This window comes from Taudactylus pleione, unplaced genomic scaffold, assembly GCF_031769625.1.
Source record: "Taudactylus pleione unplaced genomic scaffold, aTauple2 ptg000893l, whole genome shotgun sequence".
Taxonomy (NCBI): Eukaryota; Metazoa; Chordata; class Amphibia; order Anura; family Myobatrachidae; genus Taudactylus; species Taudactylus pleione.
In genome coordinates, this window is record NW_028285294.1 from 769,476 (window position 1) to 787,649 (window position 18,174).

General features: G+C 46.3%; 1 protein-coding gene across 1 annotated transcript in view; it reads left to right on the plus strand.

The window, feature by feature from the left end:
- RASSF1 (Ras association domain family member 1) overlaps positions 1 to 18,174 on the plus strand; it is an 85,536-nt gene that overhangs the window by 23,738 nt on the left and 43,624 nt on the right. The window contains exon 2 of the mRNA XM_088459069.1: positions 12,894 to 13,018. Within this exon, the coding sequence (XP_088315195.1) occupies positions 12,894 to 13,018 (125 nt within the window). The remainder of the gene's footprint in view (positions 1 to 12,893; positions 13,019 to 18,174) is intronic.

The following is an 18,174-nucleotide window of genomic DNA, read 5'->3' on the forward strand; positions in this document are numbered from 1 at the left end:
ACTGAAGTAACATTACAGCATTACATAAGTGTCAAAGGCTTTTATTGACAATTACATTAAGTGTATGCAAAGAGTCAATATTTGCAGTGTTGATCCTTCTTTTTCAAGACCCCTGCAATTGGCCCTGGCATGCTGTCACTCAGCTTCTGGGCCACCTACTGACTGATGGCCGCCCATTCTTACCTAATCAATGCTTGGAGTTTGTCAGAATTTGTGGGTTTTTGTTTGTCCACCCGGCTCTTGAGGATTGACCACAAGTTCTCAATGGGATTAAGGTCTGGGGAGTTTCCTGGCCATGGACCCAAAATTTAAATGTTTTGTTCCCCAAGACACTTAGTTATCACTTTAGCCTTATGGCAAGGTTCTCCATCATGCTGGAAAAGTCATTGTTCATCACCAAGCTGTTCTTGGATGGTTGGGAGAAGTTGCTCTTGGAGAATGTTTTGGTACCATTCTTTATTCATGGATGTGTTCTTAGGCAAAATTGTGAGTGATTCCGCTCCCTTGGCTGAGAAGCAACCCCACACATGAATGGTCTCAGGATGCTTTACTGTTGGCATGACACAGGACTGATGGTAGCGCTCACCTTTCCTTCACCAGAGAAGCATTTTTCCAGATGTCCCAAACAATCTGAAAGTGGATTCATCAGAGAAAATAACTTTACCCCAGTCCTTAATAGTCCAATCCCTGTACCTTTTACAGAATATCAGTCTGTCCCTGATGTTTTTCCGGGAGAGTAGTGGCTTCTTTGCTGCCCTTCTTGACCCCAGGTCATCCTCCAAAAGTCTTCACCACACTGCAGGAAGATGCACTCACACCTGCCTGCTGCCATTCCTGAGCAAGCTCTGCACTGGTTGTGCCCCGATCCCGCAACTGAATCAAATTTAGGAGATGGTCCTGTGGCTTGCTGGACGTTCTTGGGCGCCCCGGAAGCTTTCTTCACAACTATTGAACCTCTCTCCTTGAAGTTCTTGATGACCTGATCAATGGTTAATTTAGGTGCAATCTTACTAGCAGCAATATCCTCGCCTGTGAAGCCCTTTTCGTGCAAAGCAATGATGACTGCACCTGTTTCCTTGCAGGTAACCATAGTTAACAGAGGAAGAACAATGATTTCAAGCTCCACCCGCCTTTTAAAGCTTCCAGTCTGTTATTCAAACTCAATCAGCATGACAGAGTGATCTCCAGCCTTGTCCTCGCCAACACTCTCACCTGTGTTAACGAGAGATTCACTGACACTGTCCTTTTGTGGCAGGGCTGGAATGCGGTGGAAATTTTGTTTTTTTGGGATTACGGTCATTGTCATGGCAAAGAGGAACTTTGTAATTCATCTGATCACTCTGCATGACATTCTGGAGTATATGCAAATTGTCATCATAAACACTGAAGCAGCAGCCTTTGTGACAACCAATACTTGTGTCATTCTCAAAACTTTCGGCCATGGCTTTACACATATACTGTACACTGAGTAGTACACATCCAAGGATTGTTTTATCCTGTAATATTATATCTTCCAGTGCACAACAGGCTTCATGTACTCAGCGTGGGTTCCTTCAGCTGGATGCCTGGTGGGGGGGTCAACTGCTGCAGGTGTAGGATAAGCCTGTAGGCTGCCCCAGGTCATGTAATAAGGAATAGTCTCCAGGTTCCGATCATAGTGGACTGATTGAAGAGGAAAAGATGTGCAAATAATTCATTCATAAAGGGCCGTGGGGTGTGATAATCAGCTCCTATCCCCGGGGATGGGTGTAGAGCTGTGAGTGGAAGAGTAATATGACATATACTACAGTATAATATCCCTACAATACATATGAGTCACTGGTCAGAGGGCTGGGGGGCACCTGTGGGCAATGATAATATAGGGGCATGGAAACAGGTGGCAGAGTGATGAGAAGCGATCGTGGGATGAGAAGTAAATACTAGGACGTGTGGATGGCAGTAATATGGTGACAATACGCAGCACTGGCGCAATTATTAACAATCTGTATTGCGGCGGATATTTTCATCTTGAATGGACAGTGGAGGCGATAACCTCTGTTACTTTCCCGGCTATTTGCAGACAGTGTCAGTATCCGGTACCGACCGGAGGCTGCGGCAGAGGAGCCGGAATATCCTTTTCCTGCACGAAAAGTTTCCATAGGTTTAAAGCGGTTTAGACCATCTGAAGATGATGTAAACTAATGGGGCCCAACCGCGAAAAGCTTTGCATTATGGAATTTGGTACATAGGGTCAGACCGTATTCCCCATTGATAATAATGGGGATTGTGATCTTCAGCGCAAATTAGCCTCATTTTGCTATTAGTACATAGCAACAAACCAAAAAAAGATGCAATTGCTACATAATTTATGTAAAAAAGAGCTAGATGCACACTAGACGTTATGGTGCACATCATGTAGTGTGTAACCGCTATGTCGCTGATGATGCGCCCCCCCACGCGCCGTTAGCAACATCACCCATTGTTCTTGCATGCAGGTCCGACAGGCAATATCGTTAGCGGGGGCCATGCTGCCGAATGCATAAGTGTGTATGTACTTGCCGATACTGGCACCCCCGCTGAGTCCCGCCACTTGTGATATTGCGCTGGGTGTACATCATTTAGTATGTACCCAGCTTAACGCTATAAGGCAGCTAGAAGCACACTCACTTCCTGAAGGGAGACAGCGCCATCTAGAGGCTGCAATGAGAATTAATAATATCCAGCCCTGTACACTGAGGGGACCAAGACAAAATCAAATATTACAAACTTTTACAATATAATTTAGTGCTGTCCACTTTATATAGTGACTATGCTACAAGAACAACAGAAGGAAGGAGGTGATGTTCTCATTAACGGTGTAAAGTTACCTTTAAAGAAAGCCTGAGGTGTGCCAACTTCATACTTACCAACTCTCCCTCATTGTCAGGGAGACTCCCAGAAATAGTAGTAATCTCCCTGATTGCTCCTTACCTCCATTATGAAGCTGTTATATAAACAAAAAACCTGAGATATATACATTCAAATGGGATAATTAGTATCATTTCCCTGCATTGGGTATAAGGCACAATGATCCCTATGGCTACATGTATTAGTATAATTCCCCTGCATTAGGTATAAGGCACAGTGATCCCTATGGCTACATGCATTAGTATAATTTCCCTGCATTGGGTATAAGGCACAGTGATCCCTATGGCTACATGCATTGGTATCATTTCCCTGCATTGGGTATAAGGCACAGTGATCCCTATGGCTACATGCATTAGTATCATTTCCCTGCATTGGGTATAAGGCACAATGATCCCTATGGCTACATGTATTAGTATAATTCCCCTGCATTGGGTATAAGGCACAGTGATCCCTATGGCTACATGCATTAGTATCATTTCCCTGCATTGGGTATAAGGCACAATGATCCCTATGGCTACATGTATTAGTATAATTCCCCTGCATTAGGTATAAGGCACAGTGATCCCTATGGCTACATGCATTAGTATCATTTCCCTGCATTGGGTATGAGGCACAATGATCCCTATGGCTACATGTATTAGAATCATTTCCCTGCATTGGGTATAAGGCATAATGGGGCAGATGTATGAAGCTGTGGAAAGTGATAAAGTGCAGAGTGATAAATGACCAACCAATCAGCTCCCACCTCTCATTTTTCAAACACAGCCTGTAACATGGCAGTTGTGAGCTGATTGGTTGGTCATTTATCACTCTGCACTTTATCACTTTCCAGAGCTTCATACATCTGCCCCACTGATCCCTATGGCTACATGCATTAGTATCATTTCCCTGCATTGGGTATAAGGCACAATAATCCTATGGCTACATGCATTAGTATCATTTCCCTGCATTGGATATAAGGCACAATGATCCCTATTGCTACATGCATTAGTATCATTTCCCTGCATTGGGTATAAGGCACAATGATCCCTATGGCTACATGCATTAGTATCATTTCCCTGCATTGGATATAAGGCACAATGATCCCTAAGGCTACATGCATTAGTATCATTTCCCTGCATTGGGTATAAGGCACAATGATCCCTATGGCTACATGCATTAGTATAATTTCCCTGCATTGGGTATAAGGCACAATGATCCCTATGGCTACATGCATTAGTATTATTTCCCTGCATTGGGTATAAGGCACAATGATCCCTATGCCTACATGCATTAGTATTATTTCCCTGCATTGGGTATAAGACAGAGTGATCCCTATGGCTACATGTATTAGTATTATCTCCCTGCATTGGGTATAAGGCACAATGGCCCTCATTCAGAGCCGCTCGCTAGCGGCAGTACGCTCGTTCCGAGCGATGTTTGCACATCTGCGCATGCGTGCGGTTTTTAGTACGCATGCGCGAACCAGTCAGTGTGGCCGAAAATCGTTTGTACGCTATATAGCGAGTGCCTGCTATTTTGAGTGACAGAATGAGGCGTATGTGGGTGGTAACAGGGGAAGGTGCTTGAAAACGGGGGAGTGGAATTCGAACGCAGGCGTGCTTAAAGGTCAAAACGGGCGTTTTAAGGGAGTGCATAATTAATACTGGAGCGTCATTGACCACGTCACTTGGTTTTTTTTAACTCAGAACTGCTCGCAAAATAGCGGTTGAAAAAACCAACCACAAGAATAGCGAGCAGTTCATACGCTGTACGATGTACTCGATTAATCTAATAAATAGCGGACATGACGTATGGTGCGAGCGGCCAGGGGGCGTTTTTATCAAATAAACGAGCGTATGTTTTGCTCGCTCGTTCAGACTTAGAGGTGTGAACAGACTGCAATTTGCGAACGGATCATTTGAATAGCCACCCCTTGTTTTTGAACGAACGACCGCAAATAGCGAACGGCTCTGAATCAGGCCCAATGATCCCTATGGCTACATGTAAGTATCAGTGTGCTTTCATCAACAAATAGATCTTACTAACAGCTTTGGGGCTCATTTACAGTTGGATGTAAGTCAGATATATGACACGCCCCTCAAATGTAGCAGTACACACCTATAACATACATGACACGCCTCTCAGATATAGCAGTACACGCCTATAACATATATGACACGCCTCTCAGATATAGCAGTACACGCCTATAACATATATGACACGCCTCTCAGATATAGCAGTACACGCCTATAACATATATGACACGCCTCTCAGATATAGCAGTACACGCCTATAACATATATGACACGCCTCTCAGATATAGCAGTACACGCCTATAACATACATGACACGCCTCTCAGATATAGCAGTACACGCCTATAACATATATGACACGCCTCTCAGATGTAACAATACACGCCCACTTTACCGCCGCGCTAATAGGTGTTACTTTCACAATCTCCTGACATGGTTTCAGGACATCTCCTGCTGCCTTTGGGCAACTTTATTCCCAACCGCTGGGGCCAGACGGCTCTGCCAATAGGAAAGGTCTGCAGTGCTCCCTCTACCATGGGAGACGCCAAGGCTTCACCAAGAGCTACAGGAGCTCATTCAGAGCCGCTCGCTAGATGCTTTCGCTCACTCCCAGCGTATGCAAATCGAACGCACGCCCAGAAAGGCAGGCGATCGCACGGCAAGGCATTAGCACGCCCACTATGTCTTTGTGTGTGATCACTTTGTGTATGCAGACGCCCACCATCCATTCATAAGACGCCCACTTGCGCACGTCATCTCCTGGAAGTGCATGAATACATTGGTACATCGGGTACCATCGGATGTGCTCGCAGCGCTTGAGGTTGACTATACCATACCTGCCTACTCTCCCGGGACTGTCGGGAGCCTCCTGAAAATCGGGTGCCGCTCCCGACACCCCGCAAGACTAGGCAAGTCCCCCGGAATAGATGCCGGCTCCCCGCTAGCCCCCGCGCCAGCCGCAAAAGTGGGCGGTGCGGGGGTGTGATGACGCGATTCAGCACGAATTGCGTCATCGTAGCCCCGCCCCCTGCCTTATAATGCCAGTAATATTGGCATTATAAAGCGGGGGGCGGGGCCACTATGACGCAAACGCGTCGGCACGCCCCCGCTCCGCCTCTTTGACCCGCCCCCATCCTCCCTGCTGGACGGACCTGCCAGCCCCCTCCCGGATTCCCCTGCCGAGATGTCGGCAAGTATGGACTATACCCTACCGCAAGCACTGCGAGCACTTCAGTGTGAAATACAACCAGGTGACTATGACGCTGCCTGTTAATTAAGCACGCCTCTGAAACGGTGTTGAAACACTCAGACACGCCTGCGTTCACACCTCCGCTCCCCCGTTTCTACCTGGACCTGGTCGCATCTTCACTGCAGCTATAACAAGCCGTCTAGGCTAAGATGCTGCCCGCTAATCGTACTCCTACTCGCTTTCTTCTTCCGGAATGATATTTCCAGATGATCCTAATGGAAGGAAAAAAGTACACGTTACTCTAAGTAAGCCACACCCCTTTTTGTTTATTGAACCAATGAAAATGTTTTATTTGGCAAACAGTGGGATGGTTCCAATTTTTAAAGTAGAAAAGCCGGCGTGAATGGTCTGGTGTGTGCGGGGGGGGGGGATAGGTTTGGTTTAAAAAAAACGATTTACGTTAGACATAGTGACGCCAGAAATCGCAAGTTACATTGGGGAGGGGGGAGGGTTGGTGAAGGGGTGCACTGCAGAGAATGGGGGTGTCCAGCAATTCGGGACAAGGGCTTCAGGGTGGATGGTGGGGCTTGCATTTAAAGTAGCGCTTACAGGGTTGAAGGGGCTGGCTGGGACCTGTAGTACCACGGTTGAAATTAACGGCGGGGGATGCTCTAGTAGCGGGGCAGTGTCTAGGATGTACACCTTTTTGTACTTTCTAACTGTAACGTGTCGATCATTTATTTGTCGACCTATTAACTGTCTACCTATTTAATTTCGATCTAGGAAGCGTCGATCTATTGTTACTGTCAGACTTTACATTGTCTATTAGTTGTCGATCTAAGTACTGTCGCCCTTATATACCAGTCGCCCTTATATACCTGTCTATCTTAGATATTCGATATTTTACATATCGATCTATTGTCACATTCGACTATATTACAGTCTAAGTAATGCTACTATTGATCTATGGTATGTCGATCTACATGCCCTAACTACCGTGGTCGACCTATTTATTGTCTATCTAGACACGGGCGATCTAATGATGCACACCCATTATTTCCTGCCCCCTCTCTATCCCAGGTACCATAGAGGTTAGCCGCTGGGCAGTAGCGTATCTATAATGGGTGTAGGGTGTGGGGCGCACTTGGACCCCGAGGCAGGGCAGGCAGCAGAAATCATGGGGCATGGGACACCCATTTCTTAGGGGGCACCCATCCCCGGGTCCCTGGCAGGTACAGGCCAGTCCAGGGGATAAAATGGGCTGGAACAGGGCGGAACTGCGTTCCATCACTTCTATTTGGAGACAAAACCAGTTCCGCCTCCTCTGGCTCACCTCAGCCTGGCACCGCAGATAGGCTCCATTTGTCGGGCACCAGCTGAGATTTTGTAACCAGGAGCAGGGCTTAAGGTAAGTATTGTTTTTTGGATTTTTTTTTCTGTATGCAGCACTACTACAGGGGGCACTACTACAGGGGGTATTACTATTGTGGACAATACTATTGGGGGCAGTACTACAGGGGGCATTACTATTGTGGACAATACTATTGGGGGCACTACTACAGGGGGCATTACTATTGTGGACAATACTATTGGGGGCACTACTACAGGGGGCATTACTATTGTGGACAATACTATTGGGGGCACTACTACAGGGGGCATTACTATTGTGGACAATACTATTGGGGGCACTACTACAGGGGGCATTACTATTGTGGACAATACTATTGGGGGCACTACTACAGGGGGCATTACATAGGGGGCACTGCATAAGGGGCACCACTACTGTGTGCTCTGCATAAGGCGCGCTACCACTGTGGGCACTGCATAGGTGGCACTATATAAGGAGCACCACTCCTGGGGGCACTGCATAAGGGGCTACTGGGGGCACTGCCCTTTGTGCGCATTGCATAAAGGGCACTACTGCTGTGGTGATTGTATAAGGAGCACTATTACAGTGGGCATTATGTGTATTAGAGGCACTACTACTTTGGGCATTGTGTAAAAGGGGTACTACTGTGTGTCATAACATAAATATGGAACACTATTATGTGGTGTAATGTAAATCAGGGGCACTATGTGCGGTATAATATGGATAAGATTGCGCTACTGTGTGGCGTAATTTGAATTGGGAATACTATTGTGTGACCACGTCCCTTTATTTTGAGACCACACCCCTCTTTTTGACATGCGCTGTCCCTTTATTGAAAAATCACTTTAAGCACTGGGCCAGTTGTTCGAGAATATTCCTTACCTATATGTGGTTTCTCTGCAATGGGGAATCTCTGAAGGAATTGTTCCTCCCTGTGCAGATGGTGACTTTAGTTGGTATTCACTATTCACGCAGTTTACATGGTCTGGAAGACGCCAGTTTGCGTAGTAATATAACCAATGTCACTCTCATATAGCAGTGTCCCTTCAGACTCCACAGTGTCCCTCCAGCCCACATTGTGTCCCTCCAGCCCCCAGTGTCTCTCCAGCCCCCAGAGTCTTTCTCCAGCCCCCACAGCGGCCCCTCCCCAGCCCCCAGTGTCTCTCTCCAGCCCCCAGGGTCTCTCCAGCCCCCAGAGTCTTTCTCCAGCCCCCACAGCGGCCCCTCCCCAGCCCCCAGTGTCTCTCTCTAGCCCCCAGAGCTGCCCCCCCCAGCCCCCAGTGTCTCTCCAGCCCCACTGCCTCCGATGCAGTAAAGCTACAGTGGCTCCCCGGACGGATTCCATTCCCTGTTACTAGGACACTATGAGAATTTTTTTTTTTATACTGATATATATATTAGCACTTTTTCCAAAGGCCCATTCCAAAGGGATCCTCAGCGTATGCTCTACATGTAGTAATCCACTGTAATGAATGGGTAAAGTGCTGTACAATATAAGAGGTTATTATTATTATTATCCTTTATTTATATGGCGCCACAAGTGTTCCGCAGTGCCTTACATAGTACATAGAACTAATAGGTGAACAAGAAACAAGTAACTTACAGTACATTACAGTGCAGGACAAGGACACAACTTATATACATTGCTGTAATAGTGATTATTACACTCACAATAAGCTGCCGGGAATTGGCAGAGACGTGTTAGGTGCCTTTATGGGGAGTAAAGAGTAGAAGAAAATGTAAGGAGAAGCACATGAGGGGAGAGGGCCCTGCTCGTGAGAGCTTACATTCTAAAGGTTATTAGTAATTCACTGAGTTTGCGCCAAAGTCCAGTGTATGAAACCAATAAATTCCTTTTTGGAGATATTCAGTGAAGATTTACTAATGAGCCTGTGACAGATTACTCCGGCTCTATACGTATCACCGCACAACGCTCCTGCAGTGATTGTCTGATGTCTGGCAATTCATTTATATATATATGGAGCTGTACAAACTAGTTACCAGTTACTCCTACGATCCCTGTAATAGATTTGCCAATGTGAAAATCGCCATATAAATCCCAAATGGCAATCTACAGTAAATCACATTTTGGTAACTTTCCCTTTAAGTAAGACACTGAGGAGATGCCTATAGTAGTCACCGTGTATGTGCAATGCCCACAGCTGCCTCCCATCCAGCATTAGTCAGCGTGTCTTACCCGGCTGTACATTGCTAAGTGTGGCGTCACTTATGTCTTTACCCGCAACGAGGCCGGTTATCCTGATCCATTTCCTATAACTCAGTCTCACTTCAGCCTTTAGTCATGGTGAGTAAATGGTGCACTGTAATCTAGCGCCACCTTGTGGCTGCCACAGGAATGAACACACATATTGTTCCTGATTTCGGTTACACATTCACTATTCCATTTACTTGCAGTGAAGTCACTGTGATTATTTCTTCCATACTTACATTTCCAGAGTAAGGGGCCTACTTAAGAAGAGTTTAGGGTTTTTTTTTCTGCATAAAATTATGTAGAAACTGCAGTTTTTGCATAATTTTATAAATTGTTGCTATGTACTAATAGCCTAATGCAGGAGATTTCACAGAGCTCTCCTGCAAAACCCTAACAACCAGTGCACGTCGCAGTCTAAGTTATCAGAGTTTGGCTCGTTAGCTTACACAATGTATCAGCGTCCTGCTGTATGGTACAATGCATCAACGTCCTGCTGTATGGTACAATGTATCAGTGTCCTGCTGTATGGCACAATGTATCAGCATCCTGCTGTATGGTACAATGTATCAGCGTCCTGCTGTATGGTACAATGTATCAGTGTCCTGCTGTATAGTACAATGTATCAGTGTCCTGCTGTATGGCACAATGCATCAGCGCCCTGCTGTATGGTACAATGCATCAGCGTCCTGCTGAATGGTACAATGTATCAGCGTCCTGCTGTATGGTACAATGTATCAGTGTCCTGCTGTATGGTACAATGTAACAGCGTCCTGCTGTATGGTGCAATGTATCAGGGTCCTGCTGTATGGTGCAATGTATCAGCGTCCTGCTGTATGGTACAATGCATCAGCGTCCTGCTGTATGGTACAATGTATCAGCGTCCTGCTGTATGGTACAATGTATCAGCGTCCTGCTGTATGGTGCAATGTATCAGCGTCCTGCTGTATGGTGCAATGTATCAGCGCCCTGCTGTATGGTACAATGTATCAGCGTCCTGCTGTATGGTACAATGTATCAGCGTCCTGCTGTATGGTGCAATGTATCAGTGTCCTTCTGTATGGCGCAATGCATCAGCGTCCTGCTGTATGGCACAATGTATCAACGTCCTGCTGAATGGTACAATGTATAAACGTTCTGCTGTCTGGTACAATGTATCAGCGTCCTGCTGTATGGTACAATGTATCAGTGTCCTGCTGTATGGCACAATGCATCAGCGTCCTGCTGTATGGTATAATGTATCAACGTCCTGCTGAATGGTACAATGTATCTGTGTCCTGCTGTATGGTACAATGTATCAGTGTAATGATGAATGGTACAATGTATCAACGTCCTGCTGTATGGTACAATGTATCAGTGTCCTGCTGTATGGTACAATGTATCAGTGTAATGATGAATTGTACAATGTATCAACGTCCTGTTGAATGGTACAATGTATAAACTTCCTGCTGTATGGTACAATGTATCAGTGTCCTGCTGAATGGTACAATGTATCAGTGTCCTGCTGAATGGTACAATGTATCAGTGTAATGATGAATGGTACAATGTATCAGCGTCCTGCTGTATGGTACAATGTATCAGTGTCCTGCTGTATGGCACAATGCATCAGCGTCCTGCTGTATGGTATAATGTATCAACGTCCTGCTGAATGGTACAATGTATCTGTGTCCTGCTGTATGGTACAATGTATCAGTGTAATGATGAATGGTACAATGTATCAACGTCCTGCTGAATGGTACAATGTATCAGTGTCCTGCTGTATGGTACAATGTATCAGTGTAATGATGATTGGTACAATGTATCAGTGTCCTGCTGTATGGTACAATGTATCAGTGTCCTGCTGTATGGTACAATGTATCAGTGTAATGATGAATGGTACAATGTATCAACGTCCTGTTGAATGGTACAATGTATAAACTTCCTGCTGTATGGTACAATGTATCAGTGTCCTGCTGAATGGTACAATGTATCAGTGTAATGATGAATGGTACAATGTATCTGTGTCCTGCTGTATGGTACAATGTATCAGTGTAATGATGAATGGTACAATGTATCTGTGTCCTGCTGTATGGTACAATGTATCACCGTCCTGCTGTATGGTACAATGTAAAATTACGTAGAAACTGCAGTTTTTGCATAATTTTATAAATTGTTGCTATGTACTAATAGCCTAATGCAGGAGATCTCCTGCAAAACCCTAACAACCAGTGCAGATCACAGTCTTAAGTTATCAGAGTTTGGCTTGTTAGCTTACACAATGTATCAGCGTCCTGCTGTATGGTACAATTTATCAGTGTCCTGCTGTATAGTACAATGTATCAGTGTCCTGCTGTATGGCACAATGCATCAGTGTCCTGCTGTATGGTACAATGTATCAGTGTCCTGCTGTATGGTACAATGTATCAGCGTCCTGCTGTATGGTACAATGTATCAGCGTCCTGCTGTATGGTACAATGTATCAGCGTCCTGCTGTATGGTACAATGTATCAGCATCCTGCTGTATGGTACAATGTTATCAGCATTCTGCTGTATGGTACAATGTATCAGCGTCCTGCTGTATGGTACAATGTATCAGCGTCCTGCTGTATGATACAATGTATCAGTGTCCTGCTGTATGGTACAATGTATCAGTTTCCTGTTGTATGGTACAATGTATCAGTATCCTGCTGTATGGTACAATGTATCAGTGTCCTGCTGTATGGTACAATGTATCAGTATCCTGCTGTATGGTACAATGTATCAGTGTCCTGCTGTATGGTACAATGTATCAGCATCCTGCTGTATGGTACAATGTATCAGTTTCCTGCTGTATGGTACAATGTATCAGTTTCCTGTTATATGGTACAATGTATCAGTATCCTGCTGTATGGTACAATGTATCAGTTTCCTGTTATATGGTACAATGTATCAGTATCCTGCTGTATGGTACAATGTATCAGTATCCTGCTGTATGGTACAATGTATCAGCGTCCTGCTGTATGGTACAATGTAGCAGTTTCCTGTTGTATGGTACAATGTATCAGTATCCTGCTGTATGGTACAATGTATCAGTATCCTGCTGTATGGTACAATGTATCAGTATCCTGCTGAATAGTTCAATGTGACACCTTTACCTTAAATCTAGAAATTCTAAGCATACACCTGTCTATGTTACTTCTCCTGTTTCTTTTCTGGAACATTTGTAGCTGTCTCCAGCATGTCTGACACTCTCTTTTCTCTCTTAGACTGCAGTTTCACCTGTCACTATCGTTGCCGTGCCCTCATCCGACTACACTGCAGCAGAAGAGAAGATTTAGAGAGTGACAGCGAATTAAACCAGGAGACAGCACTGGAAATAGACACTAATGTGGTAAGAGACATTTTGCTGACTGATGTGACCTTACTATATGTAGGGGCCGAGAAGGCTGGGGGGCTCCTGCCATTACCAGCCAGAAGGGCAGGGGCGGACTTCTGGACCCCCACCACCCACGTGGTAGATGTGGACCTATCAGAGCCCCTGTTCCTGTGGGTGCGCTTACATTCGGACCCTATGATCACGTCCTGCAATGCGCTAATATTGTGCCCAGATCGCATTGCAAATGTGATTATTAATAAATGGGCCCCTAACGCTTAGTGGCTGCTTGGCTGGATTCTGGAATGTTGGGCCCTGTTTGGAAAAGAGATACAGTATATACATATAAATATATAGTAACTAATAAACACTCTAGGCCCCAACAAAATAAATAGCATTCACTTTTAACTAATAGACCTATCCAACATTATATTATGCCCAGCTATTTTATCAATATATAACACACACACACACACACACACACACCACACACACACACACACACACACACACACTACACACACACACCACACCACACACACACACACACACACACACACACACACACACTACAGCAATCATCAATGTGACCTAAGTGTCATGCGAATAATAACAATAAAATATAGCACCTACATATTACCCGGGTATTACTGAATCATGTACATCAGTCCCAGAGGATGTTACAATCTATATTCTCTACCACACAAACATATTAGGGATCACTTTGGCAGAAGCCAATCACCCGACCAGTCTTTGGATTGTGGGAGGAAACCAGACATCACGTGCGCACCTTTGGCGTCACAATAGGGTCATGGTCGCACATCACACCCCCGTTATAGGACTTCCCAAGCTGCCTCAGCCTCACTCAGCATCCATTCACCTAGAGCAGAGAGAGTGTCCTCCCAGCCTGTCCCCACCGCAGGACACTGCAGCCCATGGGGGGGGGGGGGGGGGACAGCAGACAGTGCCCGAAAAGTGGGACTGTCCTACCAAAACGGAGTTGTGATTAAGCCCATGTATTTGTGGGCTGGGATGGGGGCATCGGTGGCATCCCAAGGTTTGCAATGTCGGATGGGTGCTGTCAGGTGGATTGAGGGCGTTTCATAGGTGTATAGAGCAAACACCAGGCTGCAAACACCAGGCTGCGTATTGTGGAACACAGTGATGTAAATAGGATAAAGGTGGGGCAGGTGCATTTAGGGGTCCGGGGAGTTCTCATCTTTAACTTTCAAGCAAAAGACTGGTGCAGAAGGGGCATCTTATGCATCTAATAAAAAGCTCCAAACCCATGAGAGTGGGGGTATGATGTCCCCATGTCCCTTCATGATTATCAATGAGGACATAATAAGGAGCGATCATTTGTGACATTTCTATAAGAAACTTGTAAAAGATAAAATGAATTAAAGGATTTCTATAGTGATAGTAGAAGCTGAGGAACAGAGGGCCTCATTCAGAGACGGACGCTCTGAATCAGGGCGTTTTTTTTTTTGTTCGGCCTCCTGACCGCTCGCATAGCTGTGGGGGACCACCCACAGCTATTGCGATCGGCCAGGTTGATGGTCGCGATGGTCAAGGCCATCGCGACCATGGGGCTTGCGACGAGACCCTTGTGGTAGGGTCTCGTGGCCGCAAGCCCCAGAGAGCTTCTGGCTCTATTAGATGTCAGTGGTGATGTCAGTGGGGCCGCCCACAAACGGCAGGAGTTCGCTTAGGAACGCCTCTGTTTGTGAAGCCACCCCCTGGCCACGCTTACCAAACGGGGGGAGCTGTCAAGCCCCCTTTTGGTGCGAGCCGGGTCTCACGCATGCGCACTACGAAGCCGGCTCCATCGTGCGCATGCCCAGTGGGCAAACATTGACCCAGTTGCAAGCGCTCAGCGCTCGCGACCGGGTCTGAATCAGGCCAAGAGCGCGCTGTGAAAAGCGTATGGTGATGAAATAGCATGACTGCGCAGAGGCAGATCCATACATTGTAACGCACAAATGAGCCGGAATGTCGCAGTGATACTCTTGTGATCCTGCGTCTGCGGAGGTGCGTGATACTGGCCTGAGTGCTCGGAACGGGGCCTCATTATAACAAAGGTCTCTGCATAATGTATACTACGTGTCTCTCTGCGCCATATGATTGCGGTGAGCTGCTAGGCCATATGTCTATGTATAACGTATACTACGTGTCCCTGTGCGCCATATGAATGCGGAGAGCTGCTAGGCCATATGTCTTTGTATAACGTATACTACGTGTCCCTGTGCGCCATATGAATGCGGAGAGCTGCTAGGCCATATGTCTTTGTATAACGTATACTACGTTTCCCTGTGCGCCATATGAATGCGGTGAGCTGCTAGGCCATATGTCTATGTATAACGTATACTACGTGTCCCTGTGCGCCATATGAATGCGGTGAGCTGCAAGGCCATATGTCTATGTATAAGGTATACTACGTGTCTCTCTGCGCCATATGATTGCGGTGAGCTGCTAGGGCATATGTCTATGTATAACGTATACTACGTGTCCCTGTGCGCCATATGATTGCGGTGAGCTGCTAGGCCAAATGACTATGTATAACGTATACTACGTGTCCCTGTGCGCCATATGATTGCGGTGAGCTGCTAGGCCATATGTCTCTGTATAACGTATACTACGTGTGCCTGTGCGCCATATGAATGCGGTGAGCTGCTAGGCCATATGTCTATGTATAACGTATACTACGTGTCCCTGTGCGCCATATGAATGCGGTGAGCTGCTAGGCCATATGTCTATGTATAACGTATACTACGTGTCCCTGTGCGCCATATGATTGCGGTGAGCTGCTAGGCCATATGTCTCTGTATAACGTATACTACGTGTCCCTGTGCGCCATATGAATGCGGTGAGCTGCTAGGCCATATGTCTCTGTATAACGTATACTACGTGTCCCTCTGCGCCATATGTCTATGTATAACGTATACTACGTGTCCCTGTGCGCCATATGATTGCGGTGAGCTGCTAGGCCATATGTCTCTGTATAACGTATACTACGTGTCCCTGTGCGCCATATGAATGCGGTGAGCTGCTAGGCCATATGTCTATGTATAACGTATACTACGTGTCCCTGTGCGCCATATGAATGCGGTGAGCTGCTAGGCCATATGTCTATGTATAACGTATACTACGTGTCCCTCTGCGCCATATGATTGCGGTGAGCTGCTAGGCCATATGTCTATGTATAACGTATACTACGTGTCCCTGTGCGCCATATGATTGCGGTGAGCTGCTAGGCCATATGTCTATGTATAACGTATACTACGTGTCCCTGTGCGCCATATGATTGCGGTGAGCTGCTAGGCCATATGTCTATGTATAACGTATACTACGTGTCCCTGTGCGCCATCTGAATGCGGTGAGCTGCTAGGCCATATGTCTATGTATAACGTATACTACGTGTCCCTCTGCGCCATATGAATGCGGTGAGCTGCTAGGCCATATGTCTATGTATAACGTATACTACGTGTCCCTGTGCGCCATATGAATGCGGTGAGCTGCTAGGCCATATGTCTATGTATAACGTATACTACGTGTCCCTGTGCGCCATATGATTGCGGTGAGCTGCTAGGCCATATGTCTATGTATAACGTATACTACGTGTCCCTGTGCGCCATCTGAATGCGGTGAGCTGCTAGGCCATATGTCTATGTATAACGTATACTACGTGTCCCTCTGCGCCATATGAATGCGGAGAGCTGCTAGGCCATATGTCTTTGTATAACGTATACTACGTGTCCCTGTGCGCCATATGAATGCGGAGAGCTGCTAGGCCATATGTCTTTGTATAACGTATACTACGTGTCCCTGTGCGCCATATGAATGCGGTGAGCTGCTAGGCCATATGTCTATGTATAACGTATACTACGTGTCCCTGTGCGCCATATGAATGAGGTGAGCTGCAAGGCCATATGTCTATGTATAAGGTATACTACGTGTCTCTCTGCGCCATATGATTGCGGTGAGCTGCTAGGGCATATGTCTATGTATAACGTATACTACGTGTCCCTGTGCGCCATATGATTGCGGTGAGCTGCTAGGCCATATGACTATGTATAACGTATACTACGTGTCCCTGTGCGCCATATGATTGCGGTGACCTGCTAGGCCATATGTCTATGTATAACGTATACTACGTGTCCCTGTGCGCCATATGATTGCGGTGAGCTGCTAGGCCATATGTCTCTGTATAACGTATACTACGTGTCCCTGTGCGCCATATGAATGCGGTGAGCTGCTAGGCCATATGTCTCTGTATAACGTATACTACGTGTCCCTCTGCGCCATATGTCTATGTATAACGTATACTACGTGTCCCTGTGCGCCATATGATTGCGGTGAGCTGCTAGGCCATATGTCTCTGTATAACGTATACTACGTGTCCCTGTGCGCCATATGAATGCGGTGAGCTGCTAGGCCATATGTCTATGTATAACGTATACTACGTGTCCCTCTGCGCCATATGAATGCGGTGAGCTGCTAGGCAATATGTCTATGTATAACGTATACTACGTGTCCCTGTGCGCCATATGAATGCAGTGAGCTGCTAGGCCATATGTCTATGTATAACGTATACTACGTGTCCCTGTGCGCCATATGAATGCGGTGAGCTGCTAGGCCATATGTCTATGTATAACCTATACTACGTGTCCCTCTGCGCCATATGAATGCGGTGAGCTGCTAGGCCATATGTCTATGTATAACGTATACTACGTGTCCCTGTGCGCCATATGAATGCGGTGAGCTGCTAGGCCATATGTCTATGTATAACGTATACTACGTGTCCCTGTGCGCCATATGAATGCGGTGAGCTGCTAGGCCATATGTCATTGTATAACGTATACTACGTGTCCCTGTGCGCCATATGAATGCGGTGAGCTGCTAGGCCATATGTCTATGTATAACGTATACTACGTGTCCCTGTGCGCCATATGAATGCGGTGAGCTGCTAGGCCATATGTCTATGTATAACGTATACTACGTGTCCCTGTGCGCCATATGAATGCGGTGAGCTGCTAGGCCATATGTCTATGTATAACGTATACTACGTGTCCCTGTGCGCCATATGAATGCGGTGAGCTGCTAGGACATATGTCTATGTATAACGTATACTACGTGTCCCTGTGCGCCATATGATTGCGGGTAGCTGCTAGGCC